This window comes from Rhamphochromis longiceps, linkage group LG10, assembly GCF_057381845.1.
Source record: "Rhamphochromis longiceps isolate RC_006_pf linkage group LG10, R_longiceps_female_GT1.1, whole genome shotgun sequence".
Taxonomy (NCBI): domain Eukaryota; kingdom Metazoa; phylum Chordata; class Actinopteri; order Cichliformes; family Cichlidae; genus Rhamphochromis; species Rhamphochromis longiceps.
Window position 1 is genome coordinate 34,480,884 of NC_140566.1, and position 17,334 is coordinate 34,498,217.

The 17,334-nt window shown below is 39.5% G+C and overlaps 1 protein-coding gene across 1 annotated transcript; it reads right to left on the reverse strand.

Annotated features, from left to right (window-relative positions):
* Window positions 1–5,651: 5,651 nt before the first annotated feature.
* LOC146661284 (uncharacterized) lies at window positions 5,652–6,599 on the reverse strand. The gene has a single exon (XM_085419746.1). The coding sequence runs from the start codon at window positions 6,597–6,599 to the stop codon at window positions 5,904–5,906; it is 696 nt and encodes a 231-aa protein (XP_085275872.1). The 3' UTR covers window positions 5,652–5,903.
* Between the last annotated feature and the right edge of the window lie 10,735 nt (window positions 6,600–17,334).

Consider the following 17,334-nt stretch of genomic DNA (forward strand, 5'->3'; position numbering starts at 1 on the left):
ACCTAAACTGGGAGAACTAAAGCAAAACATAAAAAACATGAACACGAACAGGGAGATGGAAACCTGTCATGAGAAACCTGAAACACGACGACTTGGCATAAATACATAGAAATTGGGGTACAGGATGGTACAGGAAGAGTCTCAGACCAAGATATTGAACTATATCTGCAAAGATATTGTGAAATCCTACAACCACCTGTTAAACCAGTCGATAAGTTTGGCCTTTGGTATGGAGTGAGGAAATTTAAGGTGCAGATGAGGAGAGATGAAGCTGGCAACATGGTTGTCATACCTAGGTCAATTTCACTAGGACCCTACCATGGACGAATTATATATCCCAGACAAGTAAATAGGTGTTTCATTTGTCAAGCGCAAGACCATCAAGTGAGAGATTGCCCCACCTTTAAGTGTTGGAAGTGCGGAGGATTGGGTCCAGAAGCAAAAGAATGTCAAAATGAAAGCAAATGCTCCTTCTTTCTTCTTCTTCTTTGATCCCTACCCGGCGTTGGGTCTGGATCGACTCCTAAGCCCATACGCTGCTGTGGGTGCCAATGGTTGTCAAATTTCCTTCACAACTCGTTGCCATGCATAGCGATCGTTGGCGATTGTCCTGGCCTCGTCGAGATTTATTCTGCGATCCCTGTCATCTTTGACCTGTTTTACCCATGTTTTCTTCGGTGTCATTCGGTGGATTCTCCACTGGGTGGGTCGTTTACGCCAGAGGAGTTGATGTGGTAGTCTGCTCACATCCATTCTACACACATGGCCAAACCATCGCAATCGGCATTTATGAATTTTCCCCTCGATTGGCGGTTGGTTGTCGGATCTCCATCGGATGCCCTCTTTTCGAAGGCAGTCTCGAAGTGATACTATCTGCCGAAGGCAGCACATCTGGAAAACTGAGTTTGTTGAGGTCCGCTTTGAGCACCGTCCACGTTTCGGATCCGTAGAGTAGTATCGGCAGGATCAGGATTAAAGTATTATACAAAAAATCATGTGTTCAGATCAAAGTTAATGGAAGGTTGACTGAACAAATAAATGTACAGAGTGGAGTTAATTTCGGTCGGCGTCTCCCTGTAAGAGGTGTTATAAGGTGGAGTTGTTTTGTGACGACTAAGAAATGCCCTATGGATATGTGTGAGGATGGTGAAACCTTGGATCACCTGCTAATACACTGTTATAGAACGGTGGAAATACGACAGAATGTGGAAAAATTAGGTTTTGATATAAAAAAAAAAACAGCATAAAAGCAGTAAGATATGGTATATTTAGAGAAAGATGAGTGAAAATAAAAGAAGATAGTCTTGGTTGGTGATGTGCATTATAAATGTACACATATGGAAAAGAAGGGCTAAAGAGGTTATAAGACAAAGATAAGTGGCTCTGTAGTATGTAAACACATTATAGTGGACCTGAGGAGGAAAACTAGAAATATGATATTATGTAACGGTTTGCCGTGGGAGACTTTATCATTGTGAAAAGTGCAGCTCTATATGTTTTAGCAATAAATCCGTTACTCAAGATAATCAATTATGATAGCCGTTTTACTGGATACGTCCTAAACGACTTATGCAAGGTGACAGCCCTTGCTTATGCGGATGATGTCTCAGTAATTATTAAAGACCAAAAGGAGCTATTAATACTCAAGGAGTTGTTAACAAAATATGAACAAGCCTCCGGTGCCAAGTTAAACCAGGAAAAGACTGAAGGAGTGTGGTTTGGACAAAACTTGTCATGATCCTGGGTCCTTTTGACCCAGCGTTTTGTGTTTTCTCTTCTTGTGATTTTGGTTCTGTTCTTCCTCTGTTTAGTGTTTACTCTGTTCTGCCCGTGTGTTCCTGTATCTAGTCCGCGTTTCTTAGTTTGTGTCCTTTCATGTGTAAGTTCCTGTTTTATTGTGAAGGTCTGCGTCTTATGTGAGTGTTTTCAGTTGCCTCCCTAGTCTCGTCACGTTAATCACTCCCAGCTGTGTCCCCCACCTGTGTGTAATCTCCCTGTGTTCTCTGAGTGTATTTAAGTTGTGTCTTCTGTCATAGTCGTTGCTGGTTCGTCTGTGTTGTTTTCCCTCGGTCTCCCTGCAGCTCTCCATGTGTATTTCCCCGGACCTCCCTGCATCTTCGTTTCTGGTTTGTTTTGTTAGTTTTACCCAGTTTAGGTTCCAGTTTCATGTTCCCAGTGCCTTTGTTGTTTGTATTTCCTTCATTAATAAATACTCACCTGCACCAGAGCTGCCGCGTCCTGGTCCTAAATAATTCCACACGGCTTGCAAACCGTGACAAAACTCAAAAGAACCTGTAATTGATTTAAACGCTAACAAAGAGATGAAGAATATAGGTATTTGGATTGTATTGTATTGTATCTTTATTTGTTTCAGACATATAAAACAAAAAACAATATATACACACTACATATATTTTCATTTACAGATACGAATATATATGTAGATATACACACACACGTATGTGTTCAGATAAACAAAAAATATATAATGAAATAAAACAAAATCGTCTGACATAATGTAACAATGTTTGGTCTGAAAAGGAGTAGGAAGAAGTATGAACATACTTATTAATTCCTACCCCTGCTCAACATCTTATTGATCCCACATAATTCACCTAATTCCCATCATCACATACTCCACACGATACACGAGGAGAACCTATATAAACTTGGCTACCGTGATTGATATAATTTGGATATAATTTGATATTTTTATACATACAATGGGTGATCATCTTTATCGGTATCATATTCTTCCAAAATCAGTTTTCGAAGTATTTTCATGAACTTACTAATTCCTGAGCATTGCTGTAGATCTATAGTAAAACTATTCCACAGTTTTACCCCATAAATAGTGACACAAAAGGTTTTAACCTTTGACCGTGCTTTAAGAATCCTTAGATTCAATTTCCCCCTCAATTCATAGTCTCCTTCTCTGTCATAGAACATCCTCTGTATATTTCCTGGTAACATATTGTATCTGGCCTTGTACATAATTTTTGCAGTTTTATATTTTATAAGATCCATAAACTTCAGTATTTTTAATTTCAAAAACATGATGTTAGTATGGTCTCTAAATCCTGCTTTATTAATCATCCTGATTGCTTTTTTTTTTTTTATTTTACATATTGGTTGAAGTGCAGTTTTATATGTGTTTCCCCAAATTTCCACACAGTATTCCAAATATGGCAATATAAGTGAACAATAAAGTACCCGGAGTGATTTGGAAGGCAAAAAATATTTAACTTTACTTAGTACGGAGATGCTTCTTGACAGTTTGGCTTGTATATGCTTTATGTGAGGTTTCCAGCAGATTTTGTTATCTATTATCACACCCAGAAATTTTGTATCCGAAACTTGCTCTATTTCAACATTGTTTACTAATAATTTTGCTCCTGCATCTTTTTTACAATTTCCGAATAACATAAATGTAGTTTTTTCCAAATTTAATGATAGCTTATTTCTATCAAACCATGTTTTCAGTTTAATCATTTCTTGTGTGACAATTTCCAAAAGCTGCTGTAAGTTCTCTCCAGCACAAAAAATATTTGTATCATCTGCAAATAGAATAAACTGTAGTATATCTGATGTTCTGCATATATCATTGATATAGAGGATAAACAGCTTTGGTCCCAATACTGACCCCTGCGGAACTCCACAAACAATGTCCATACACTCTGATTGATATTCCCCAATTTTCACAAATTGCTGCCTGTCTCTCAAATAACTCTTTACCCATTCTAACACCACTCCTCTAATGCCGTAGTACTCCAGTTTATCAAGTAATATGTCATGATTAATTGTGTCAAAAGCTTTTTTTAGGTCAATGAATACACTAACTATACATTGTCTTTTATCTATATTGTTGGTGATATTTTCGATCAGTTCCATTAATGCCAATGATGTTGATCTATTTGATCTGAAACCATACTGACTATCCATTATTATTTTGTGTTTATCTATAAATTTGTCAAGTCTATTACTAAAGACTTTTTCCAGTATTTTTGAAAATTGAGAAAGTAGAGAGACAGGCCTATAATTTGTGAATTGGTGTCTGTCACCATTTTTAAACAGTGGTGTTACTTTAGCTGTTTTCATTTGTTTTGGGAATGTACCAGTTTGTAAGGACAAATTGCAAATGTGTGTTAAGGGTTTGGAAATGCCCTCTATCACTCTCTTAACGATTTCCATATCAATGTCGTCAGAGTCTGTAGAGTTTTTTGTTTGTGATTTCCCAACAATATCAATGATTTCCATTTCTTCCACCACCGTTAAGAACATTGAATGAGGATTGCGGTCAATGAGTCTAGTTTCTTTCTCTACAGAATCTGTCATATCAGGAATTGTTTCAGCCAAGTCTGGCCCAACACTTACAAAGAATGTATTGAACTCATTTACCACATCTCTCATATTAGTAATATTTCTATCATTATTTGCGAAATACGAAGGATAGTCTGCCTGCCCCGAGCCCTTTTTGATGATGGTATTTAATGTTTTCCAGATCCCTTTAATATTATTTTTATTCATAATCAGTAATTTTTCATAGTATTCCTTTTTACATGACCTTAAAATACTCATTAATTTATTTTTATATTTCTTGTATTTATTTTCAGCTTCTGTACTTCTGTTCATTATAAATTCTCTGTATAAGGTATTTTTCTTCTTACATGCATTTTGCAATCTTTTTGTAATCCATGGGCACTCTGCATATTTTTGTTTTTTACTATATTTCTTTACTGGGCAATGACTATTATATAACAGTTTAAATTTTCCTAAAAAAATCTCATAAGCTTTATCAATATTTTTTTCCTTATACAGCATCTCCCATTCTTGCTTGAGTAAATCACTTTTGAATGCGTTTATTGACTCTTCTGTTCTCACTCGTTTGTATTTTATTGTGTTTTGCTGTTTAACCTTCCTGTAATTGCTGTTATACACTATAAAAACAGGTAGATGATCACTGATGTCATTAATTAGGAGACCACTTATGGTTCTATTTTCTATTTCATTAGTAAATATATTGTCTATTAGGGTTGCCGACTGTGCTGTAATCCTGCTGGGCTTAGTGATCACTGGAAAAAGTCCCAAGCTATACATTGTATTAATAAATTCCTCTGTCGCTCTCTGCTTGTTTGGATTTAGTAGATCTATGTTAAAATCCCCACAAATGAACATGACTTTTTGGTTTGTCCTAGTGAATGTTTTATCTACCCACTCCTTAAAAATTTCAGTATTTGAACCTGGTGTTCTATATATACAGCTTACAATGACATTTTTCTCTTTTCCCATACTAATTTCTATTGTTACACACTCTAATATATTATCTACCGCCATCGTCATTTTTTCTACCATCTTGTATTTTAAATTTTTATCCACAAACAAGGCCACACCACCGCCATTCTTATTCTTTCTATTTGTAAGATTTAATTCATATCCATCTATTACAAAGTCCTCTCCTTTCTGTTTATTAATCCATGTTTCAGATACTGCAATCACACTGAATGGATGTGTAAATTTGCTTAAATATTCCCTTATTTTGTGAAAATTTGCATATAAACTTCTACTATTAAAGTGGATTATAGATATTTTGCCGTCGACCTTGACAGTTTTGTTGAATTGTTCTTCAGTATGATAGTCGCAGGTATTTTTGATGTTAAAAAAGTTCAGTTCTGGATCAATGTCCTGCTCTGTGAAGTGTGTTTTGTATTCCGTGTTTACTGGTGAATTTATCTCCTGATTAGCAATCCTTTGTGGTAGCAATGTATAATTCCCAGATAATGAATTAATTGATTGTTTCATCCTTGAATACGTTACGCTTTAGCTTCCGTTGTTGTCTTCTATTACCTGCTTTGATGACTGTAGATTGTTTGTCCCGCTCCTTGCCTTTGTAGTCAAGTGACCTGTTAATATTTTTCCAGATCCTGGATGCATTTGATGACCAGCACCTTGGCTTCCTCCGGTGTACCGTTGAGCTTTATAAATATTTTACAGTTTGCAGTCCAGGTGTTCTGAATTTTACCCAGTTTCTTTAGGTATCGTGCTTTCTTCGCTATGTCAGCATTGGATTTGGTTAGATGGTCATTCATGTAGACGTTCGATCCTTTTAGTTTCCTCCCCTGCTTCAGCAGTGCATTCTTGTGTTTCCTGTTTACAAATCTTATGATGATAGCTGGTTTATCACTAGCATTTCTCCTGGGCAAGGGGTGGCATGCCTCGATGTTATTACAGTCCAGGTCGATCCCTTTCGACTGCAAGAAACCAGCTACTTGTTGCTCCGCAGAGCTCCCATCCAGATCTCCTTGCTCCTCTTTACTGCCAGCAGTCACAGCCCGAGCATATGACCGGGGTTTTATGTACAGCCCTGTGATGATCACGTCGTTCATTCTGGTATATTGCTCCAGGTCCGCGACCCTGCTCTCCAGATAGACGATCCGTTTCTCCTTCTCTGCATTCTGGTTACGTAGCGACCTTATTTCCTCGACTAAGTCTAGGATATATTTCTGTTGTAGCTTGATAGCCGATGTTTCCTCAGTTAGAAAGTCCAATGACTTTTTGATGTCCTCAATTTCATCGGCGTTCGGTGTTCTCTTAGGCCCCATTGAGCTTGTTGTCTTGCTCGCTCCGTTCACCGTCTTGTCACTGTTGATTTACTTGTTGGTGCCTTGCTAGAGGATCCTGGGCCCAGTGGCTGCTGGAGGATCCTGGGCCTGGTGGAGCAGTAGGATCCTGGGCCTAGTGGCTGCTGGAAGAGCCTGGGCCTGGTGGCTGCTGGAGGATCCTGGGCCTGGTGGCTGCTGGAAGAGCCTGGGCCTGGTGGAGCAGTAGGATCCTGGGCCTAGTGGCTGCTGGAAGAGCCTGGGCCTGGTGGCTGCTGGAGGATCCTGGGCCTGGTGGCTGCTGGAAGAGCCTGGGCCTGGTGGAGCAGTAGGATCCTGGGCCTAGTGGCTGCTGGAAGAGCCTGGGCCTGGTGGCTGCTGGAGGATCCTGGATTACTAAAAATGATCCATGTCTTTTGAATTGGAAAAAGAAAGAGAGTGAAATAGAGAATAAAATAGCTGAATGGGACAACAAAAATACAAACTATAAAGTGCGTGTGAATATTGTAAAAACATATGTAGTCTCAAAGTTACTTTTCCTAGCTACTGTCTTTCCCCCTCCTCAGAAAACTGTTATTAAGTAAATTGTGTACTAAATTGATTTGGTGGACAAACCGCGAAGTAACACAAAGGAAATTAATGTACAAAGGCAAAGAAAATGGAGGATTAGGAGCACCAGATCTCATTTTGGGGTATCATTTTGATGATTCCCTTTTTGAAAAATATATATAGCGCATTAGAGCGAAGCACCCACTGGATCCAAGGGGAAAACATGAAAGGGAGAGCCCGAACGGGAGTGCCATACTTTAAACTTGTGTTCGGGGATTTTGTAGATCAGTGTGTGGTTTAAATCTTTTACAATTAAACTCAAAACAAATATATAATAAAATCAATCTGGAAGAAAAAATGAAGGTATGATACGATATACGTTTGCTGAAAAAGATGAAAATCAGAAAATAGTTAAAAACATATATGACAAAGTAATATCCGAGAGCATGAGAGATACAGTGTGGCTTATCTCTGTCGGATGTCTCCCACTAAGAGCTGTGGTTCTGTGGAGTTGCTTTGTTACTACAAAGAAATGCCGCATGGAGAATTGTGATGAAGACGAAACTCTTGATCATCTGTTGCTATCATGTTACAGGACGGTTGAAATAAGACAGAAGATGGATAAACTCGGATTTGATATTGAAAATAATATAAAAGCAATAAGATATGGTTTGTTTAAAAAAAAGATGAGTGGAAATAAAAAGAAGATTGTTTTGATTGGTGATGTGCATTATAAATGTATACATATGGAAAACAAGGGCTAAAGGGATATAGAACAAAAAATGATAAGTAGTTCTGTAGTATGTAACAATATTGTAGCGCACCTGAGGAGGAGGAAAACGACTTGCCGTGGCCGTTTTTATCATTGTTAAATGTAAAACAATATAATGTGAATACTTTGTGCATGGTGTTTATGTGATGTGTATTTGTAATTTGCGATTTTGATATTTAAATAAAGTATTTAAAAAAAAAAAAGCAAGGGTGGTAAGGGTGGTGGACTTGGAGTTATGTAATCATGCCCCCGTGTTCACCACTACCTTTTGCATCTAACTTCAACAATTTATGGGTGAGACTTAAATACATCGGAAACGGGGATCCTCCGTCCCGTGATTATGTTGCTGAAGAGTTACTTCTACAAACAACATGGGTGAATGTACAAGACATTTATTCCTTCATTGCTCTGCCTAATAAACAGGACTTTGAGCTGTGCTTTACCCAAGAGGCGCCTTTACGTCGCTTCCTGGAGATATCACTTTCCAACGCATCGCACCCAAAATGGAAAGACTGGCAGTAGTGGTGTGCAGATTGATATTGAAATATCGATTCCTCCGATACCAGTTAATTATGTTCTAGAATCGATTCTCGTATTAAAATATCGATATTTTATAAATTCTGCGTAAATGTATATTTTATCATTAATAGGAACATAATGGAATGAAATTATACCACTGGGATCGTCGAAATTGTAAGGAACTATTTCCTCTTCCGCCTTTCATAGTCGTCTGTGAAATACGGCTGTATAAATGTGTCGCAGACCCTTGGCGTGCAGCCATGCACACTCAAAACAATGGCCGACCGCAAGCGAAGCCATGTGTGGACATATTTTACCTCCACAAACAGCCAAGACGCAGTATGTGATGTATGTGGGAAGACAGTGAGGTGTTGTGGCAACACCACTAACCTCATAAAACACCCCAGAATTAATCATAACACAGAATATGATGAGCTCATGTTGAGGCGAACCGAAGAGGAGGAGAGGAGAAGGTGCTGCTAGGGCGAGACAGACGTCTCTCGCGGAGTCCTTTAGTGCTGCAGGCAGGCACTATCCAGGTACAGAGGAGGAAAATGTAGGGTACATAGGCTAGGTCGCATTAAAATATACAGAGTACTTGCAGTAAAACAGGCATTGTAGTCTTTAAAACATAAAAATTCAGTTGAAGATTATTTCATACATAAGAGAAACATTTTATAGATACTATTATTATGTATTAGCTTTATTATTATTTTCACTCAGTTTAATTTTTTTGACTGATAGAGAAAAACAAGTAATTTCCCCATGGGGATCAATAAAGTATCCATTATTATTATTATTATTATTATTATTATTATTATTATTATTATTTGAATATTTTAAAATGCAGGTATTGACGAACTTATTTATTCCTTTAATTGTGTATTATACTGACAATTTCATTAACACAGCATTCTATTTAAAAGTATATGTAAACTATCAATTCCTTTCCCCTTGGGCTATTTTGTCAGACTGCATACATAGATGACTCTAAAAAGATTAAACATTCAGTACAGTATACCCCATCTTTTGTTTTGTCCTTTGTATTTTACTTTTTATGTAGATGATTCCCCAAGAGCAGCAACACTCACTAGATGCCTTGTAGCGATGATTGTGAAGGACCTCCAGCCTCTGTCCATAGTTGAGGACCAAGGTTTCCAGGGATTTTTGAGAGCTCTTGACTCAAAATATAAACTCCCAGGAGGAAAACCACTGACTGAGACTCATCTTGTAAATTTGTTTGATGAATGTAAAGGCAAAGTAAGAGCATATTTGCAAAATGCTTCCAGTGTTGTTCTCACCACTGATATGTGGACCTCAGTGTCCACAGAGGCCTATTTGACTGTAACATGCCATCTCATTGAAAACTGGCAAATGAGAGAATTTGTCCTGGAAACTCTTTCCATGGGCAGCATACAGCAGATAATATCACCTCAGCAATTAAGCAAATCACAGAAGAATGGGGCATAACTGAGAAGGTGGTTGCAGTTGTCACAGACAATGGTGCAAATATGGTTCCTGTAGTGCACAAAGCTGGATGGAGGCATCTTCCATGTTTTGCACACACACTGAATTTAGTTGTAAAGGACAGTGTAAAAGCTGTCCCAGAAGTGGTGCAGGTGCTGGAAAAATGCCGTGCGATCGTGTCCTTTTTTCACCACAGCACAAAGACTACAGAGAAGCTCAAGGATAGTCAGCAACAGTTGAAAGTGGCAGAGCACAAGCTAATTCAGTCAGTAGATACCCGCTGGAACTCTGTCTTTTACATGTTGGAGCGGCTCTGTGAGAAAAATGAAGCCATGACCACAGCCCTCTGCCTTTTAGGGAAGAATTTATTGTGCTTAAATGTGGGAGAATTATCGCTGATCAAGGAAACAGTTGATGCACTACGGCTGTTTGAAGAAGTAACACAGGAGGTTTCATCTGAAAAACATGTTTCAGTCTCCAAAGTTATTCCACTTGTGTCACTCATTCACAGGGCTGTAGCAGCCTGTGAACATCAGGGCAGCGCTTTTTCCACACAACTGGCACAGCAATGCCAGCGCAGATTCAGGGGTATTGAGAGCATTCACTGTCTAGCTGCAAGTACATTTCTGGATCAGTCAAAACACACATCTCCACACTGAAATGCAAGAAGTCTATCAGAGAGGACAGTCTGCTCCCACTCTAACTGTAAGCTCAACACCTACTGTTAGCTCTGCCGCAGGGCCTTCGACTTCAGGGTCTATCCCGAGTCCTCCAACCGCAGGTCTAGCTGCAACAAAAGGAGGGATATGGACAGATTTTGACATGCAGGTTGTGTCAAGCCAACATCAGTGGTCAGCTTCCAGTGATGTACTCATTGAATTATGCCAGTAAATAAGGAGATAAGGATCCATTGGTTTGGTGGCAAGAGCATGAACAAACCTTCCCATCCCTAAGCAGACTTGCTGTGAGACACCTAGGAATCGTTGCTTCTTCTGTACCTGCAGAGAGAATCTTTTCAAAAGCAGGAGAGGTTGTGAGCAAAAAACAGAGCAGACCTAAAGGGAAAACTGTAAATATGCTGTTGTTCCTAAACAAAAACCTCTGAATAAGGGAAAGTGGTACTGTCACATGTTTTTGTTGAAATGTCAAGGAAAGATAAATGTTAAATGACATGTTAAATTACGTGTTGAAATAGCACACAACTTCAGGTTTTTTTATTTGTATATAATAATTCTGCATTATTAGCACGAGCAGCACGCTCCGTTTTGCGCAACTATTTTTAAATCCCAGTAGCTCTGCAACCACGTAAGCTAGCGCAAAAAATTTTTTTTGCATATGAAACCGGAGGAGTTGTACTTAGATCTTATGCCATCAGCTTGTCCTCGGTCACGGTTTCCTTCCACATATAGCTTTGCAAAAACTGCATAAAAAGCACTTGCAGCAACAAGAACATAATATTCCAGAAACACGCTTTGCCGATCCAATCAGCTGCTTGTAACACTTCCTACGTCCATCAGCGCGAACTATCGCATGTCCGCCATGACCTGCCCGAAACCGGAAGTGACGTCACTTTGCAGAAATGTAGTTTTTTACCATCAGGGCCTCATGAGCCTATACTGGTGGTTTTAAAAGTTATGTTTGACTTTATGACTTTCTGTGTCGTTTCTGGGATGCACTGGTATCGCACATCACTAACTGACAGGTGGAGTCTTCTGTCCAGGTAGAAGTGGTGACTCAAGCCAGTTGACAAATTCGGGGCCCCTATAATGGCAGGATTATCTACCCTGCCCAAACAGTGAGGTGTTTCACTTGCCAATATCCAGATCACCAGGCGAGAGAATGCCCAACAATTAAATGTTGGAAATGTGGTGATTTGGGTCATAAGGCTAAAGACTGTCATAATGAAAGTGAATGCTCCCTCTGTGGTGTGAAAGGGCACACTTTCTTTAAATGCCCCAAGTCCTTTGTTAACATACTGAAATCCTCCCAACAACCTCGACCCTCAGACACTTTGGTTTTTCCTTCTTTGGAGGAACCTTCCCAAGCAACAGACGCCCCCGTGACTGCTCAAGAGAGAGAAGCTTTGTGCCTTCAAGAGATGAGATTAAAAACACATACGGATATAAATGAATTAAATAAAGTGTGGAACCCTGGCCATTCAATAATATCAATAGGGGAAGACAGCTTGACAGAGTGGGTATTTTCTTCAAAAAAGATACAGTGAATATGATCAAAAGTAGAAACATAATAACGGGACGACTCCTCCTTGTTGATTGCTGTTATTACAGGCAAAAGCTGCGTTTTATTAATGTATATAATGCACCCGATCGAACGAAAAAGATGCAATTGCTGAAAAAAATGTATTTGTTAGAGATTGGTTTTAATATTATTTTATGTGGAGATTTTAATATTGTTACTGAAGCGACTGACAGGATATCCAATGTTGAGTTTAGAGAATCGCGGCGAGAAAGTAAATTGTTGGTTCAAATTTCCTGTTGCTCCCATGAATTTTTGAACTATTGGAAACTGAATACATCTTTGTTAGCAGACGGGCTGCTTGTGTCTGAAGTTAAATCTGAAATTAAGAAAATATTACATCGTAAGATTTTTACTGCCTCTTTCTTGGAACTTCGGGAACTTCGGGAACTTCTTGAACGACGCATGTGTAAATTTTTTATATTTAAAGCGAGAGAATTAAATCATGCTAAGAATATGAAATACAATGAAGAAGTAAGTAGATATATATATATATATATAAGAAATAAGAAGGAGAAACAAGGAGAGGAGGAAAATCAAATGATATCTCTTAAGGAGAGTACTGATTGAGTCAATAGAGAAGTTTTATTTAATATCTTGAGATGTACTGAATTTTATGGGAATAACAACTATATGATTCTAAATAATCAAAAGAAACGTGGAAATGATTTCATTGTCTCAATTAAGCACAAACATGGAAAGTCAGTTTTTAAAGAAGAAGGGAAAAGACAAGTTATTAGGGACTATTGTTCAGAGATGTTTTCACCCATAGTTACAAACAGTGACGCTGTTAACAATCTTCTAAGTGAGGTTGAACCATTAAATTCTGTTATTTATGAAACCTTGGTTGGGGAAATTAAAAGAGAGGAAGTGGAATCAGTAATTGATCAACTTGGCATATTTGCTGCAAGTTGTTTTACAAGTAAATTTTGGGTTGTCAATCTTATATTTTCTTTTATCCCATTGGTTGATGTAAACCTAGTGTTCAATCAGATGTAAGTAAGGTGTGATCTAAGTGAGGCGAAAGAAAAAAAAAAACAACACTAACTAAGCTGGTGAGAGTCGGCAGCTGCACATTAGCGGAGGAGGTTGTATACCAGAGCTAACGGGAGAATAGTTCAACAATAGCCGTGGATGCAGAGTCTACGTTCCTGTTATGGACTGTTTTACCCTGTGATGATGGACCGAGAGGAATTCTCTGGACCCTTCTGCTGTGGATAGGATTTCCGTGGTTTCGTCCGAGTGTCCTCAGCAACCCGGCCATGCAGCTAATTCCAACCACGTTGCCGAGTAGAGGCCGCATGGTCACAGACCGAGCCTGCCCCTCAACTTGCCTTCGCAGTTAGCCCAAAGGATTTGTGAGTAGACTTGAGCAAGGGCATTTTATTTTCTGCTTGTTTAACAAGTGAAGCAGCCATTTATGTGTTTTCTGATCCCAACGAGCCCAAGCAACGACCAGGTCTGCAACGGTTTCAGTATATGAGCTCACAAAGGTTACAAATTTGAACGGAACTTAAAGGGGAGTAATTTGGATAAATGCGTTTTCTAAAACATTGAATGTGAGTTGTGAAGAAAAAACACCCAATTTAATTGTAAGGAAACAGTTTAGAACTTGAAATATTGTATTTATTTTATTTAAATCATATTTTATTTGACTAAATTTTACATTTTGAATTTAAAGTTTTGTGTTGTGTCATAATTATTATTTACAGAGTTTATAAGTGGTAACGGTTACTAAAAAGTGAAAAGGGGCTTAACACATTAATCTTCACTAAGAATAATGGATTTATCTAAACAGAACTCACTGTTTCCACTGAGTGGAGGCACCACCAATATTAAAACTTCTAAGTACAAAGGTTAAAACTGGTTAATTATTGTTTCTCCTGTTTACCAGTAAAATTAAGTGACGTACCCAGGGCCCCGCTCATAGTACTATCACCACATTAACCGAGGGTTAATGTTAGGATGCCTGGGTCGTTGACCCAGGGTTTTTGAGTTTATTATATTATTTATCATTTCTAGTCTTTGGTTTCTTTGTTAGAGTCATGTCTTATGGTTTATGTCTCTGTGTAATCCTTAGTTGCTGTCTCCCCTGTCTGCTATATCCCCGTGTCCAGTCAGTGTCTGTCTGCCCTGGTCCCACGTCTCTGTTCCCTCTGTTGTAGTGCCTGCCTGTGAGTCTGTGTCTGTAAGTTCAGTCTGTGTTATGTTTCCTGTTTTATTTTGAAGGTCCATGGCTCATGTTAATGTGTCTGGTATTGCTTCCCCAGTTTCGTTAGGCCTGATTTGCCCCAGCTGTGTTTCCCTCCTGTTGTCCATTCCCTGATTGCTCCCTCTGTGTATTTAAGCCCTGTGTTTCAGTTTGTCGGTGTCATGATCTACCCTCATTTATGCTGTATGGGCTGCCTGCTTGTTTATAAGTTTATTTGCGTTTCTGTTATGTTTTGCCATCCAGCAATAAAAGCTCAGTTTGAAGTACACTTTTGCCTGCTGTGAGTCTGCACTTTGGGTCCACTACTCCTGCCTGCACACAGCGACACTTGACAGAAGATTGCGACCAGAACATGGACCCAGCAGATGTTGAACTGCACAAGCGCCGGCAGGTAGCTCTCTCCCAGCTAGAGGAGGAGCTCCGGTGGAGGCCATGGCTCACCCCCGACTACGGGCACATTTTTTCATGGGACTCGTTTAGCTCTGGGGGGGTCCCCAGAGTTGCCATGCTGCTTCGCCTGCACTTGTGCTACCTACACTACAAGTGGGAGGTCTTCGTTTAACTTCAGACACACATTTCTTGCTGGAGCCACAGCGTTGCTCCTCCCGAGGAAAGCGGCGCCCACGCCACCGTCATATGGACAATTCTGAGCAACTTGTGGTGGTGAGTTGAAATGACTACCTTGCCCACACTCCTGAGCCAATAAACAGAAAGGACTATAATCTCACCTCAGACACCTTCGGGATCTCTTCTCGCGATGATGATTTGGATTGGAAGGCCAGTTTTGGTTAGCGCCTCACGAGCTAGTTAATGACAATATCCATTCCTCTGAGATTTTTAGTCCTAATACTGTTCATCGTGGTGGAAATAAGCTAAAGCCCACTTTTGCCAAGTCTGTTTTTTTTCTAAACCTGGCCACATAAAGTCTGAGACTGAAAACTGTTAAATCAAAGACAGACTGCTAGACGTGGTGGTGGTGGTAGGAAGCTAACAAGCATTTTTAGATGAGTCTGTTTGCTGAGCCTGCTCCTTCACCCCGTTGTGTTCCTGCTCCCAGTGCAGCTCAGGCCCAGCATTCCCCTGCACCTGTTTCAGTGCTTCGGGTGGGGGAGGCTGAGGTCCACCTGGTCCCTGCTCCGGTGTCCAGGCCGGCTGAGGCACTGCCTGTCGCTGCACCCGTACTAGCTCCTTCTTCTTTTGTTCTAAAGTCTTCCTCCTTCTCAGGTCTGTAAGGATATTTTTGCACACAGCAACGCTATCTATCATTTTTTGCTCAATGACCACCTTGGCTCTAGTTTTCCAAATGTGGGTGTTAATGACACACATAATAAGCCAAAAGAGGCGTCTTTTACTGTCATACATTTTTTTTTCTTTAAACAGACCATATTTTATAGCTTGTATGTTGTTATCAATTTCAAAACCCATTTTAGTCATCTGTCTGATTTCTACTGTTCGATAACAGTAAATGTTCAAGGGTTTCATCTTCGACACATCGTGGCATTGGACATTCTTTGGTGGTAACATAACAGCTCCACTGCACCACCGCTCTAACGGGGAGACGTCCAACAGAAATCAACCACACTGTATCTCTCATATTTTCAGAGATTAATTTGAGATAGAGATATTTTTTTTTAACTACTAACAGGTATTCTTCTACGCCCACGCCCTTATATTTTATCTGTCCTTTATTTTTACTATTAATTATATTGTATACTTGTTTAGTGCATACTTGTGTCCAGTTAATGCTCAAGTCTTTCCACTGTTCCGTAGTGTCACCAAAAAGGAGCTTATAATAAGGTATATTGGATCTAGCCCTACCTTTTAGTTTTCCCCATTGTGCTTCGTTACCTCTAATCCAGAGTTCCCCTATTAAGAGCGCTAAAAACATTTTTAATAAAAGGAATTCTCAAAGTGATACGGAGATCTGGCGCACCCAATCCACCACACTCTTTGCCTTTATACATTAAGGTTCGTTTTGTTACCTCACGGTTTGTTCCCCATATTAATTTAACACACAATTTGTTTAAAAGTAAAAGTGATTTCTGAGGAGGAAAAACCGTGGCAAGGAAGAGAAGTTTAGATACTATATGGGTTTTAACTAATTATTGAGTGCCCCGGACACCACATTTGAGTTAGTGCAGATATATCATTGTCACTTTTCAGTCTCATCTCTTGTAGACAGAGAATATCATAATTTAGCTTTAATAAATTTTCAACTTTCCTTTTTCTTAGTCTTTCTGATTGTAACCCTCTAACATTCCACGTTATTATTTTAAGAGTACTCATATTTATGTAATAGGAGGTTATTCGGTAGAGGGAGGGAACATTGTAGATTCAACATTACCTTGCGGAGGGCTGGATCAATCGTCTTATCTCTGCCATAAGACGCCATCGAGACACTTCTTTTCCTTCCTCCTTTCGTTGTTTCATTGACCAATTCCTCCATCGCAGGATGCTGTTTGTTAAGAAAAATCCCTGTTTGTGGATCCACATCTTGTCTTGCTGGATCATCCGTAGGAGAAATCTCCACAGGAGTCAAAATGGGTGATTCTTCACTATCACTTGCACTTAGATAGCTTTCTGATGAATTTTCTTCCTCTCTTTCCCTTCGCTTGTCATCGCTCTCACATTCCACATCAGAGGTTTGTGAGAAGGATTGGTCTCCCGGTTCTTCTCCACTTTTTACTGTTATTTCTTCAAGTTGTCTTGAGAGCATCAAATCCTCTGTTGTTATTGTCTGTCTGCGGCTCTGTTACTCCTGGAAGATTTGTTGTGGTACGATTACCGGGTTCTTGTCCTGAAGCAGCATCAGGGACAGCCAATGGATTTATTAGGGACACATTTCCATATGTAAGCCTTTCTTGTAGCGGGACTGGATTTGAAGCTACTGGCAGCACTGAAGTGGTTGGAAGGTTCGTTCGAAAAGCACTCGTGGAGGGCTGCTGGGAAGCTTTAGTTATATT

What these genes read in the sequence shown, in the direction of transcription:
- LOC146661284 (XM_085419746.1), bottom strand. Translation starts at nt 6,599, where the DNA reads ATGGGGCCTAAGAGAACACCGAACGCCGATGAAATTGAGGACATCAAA.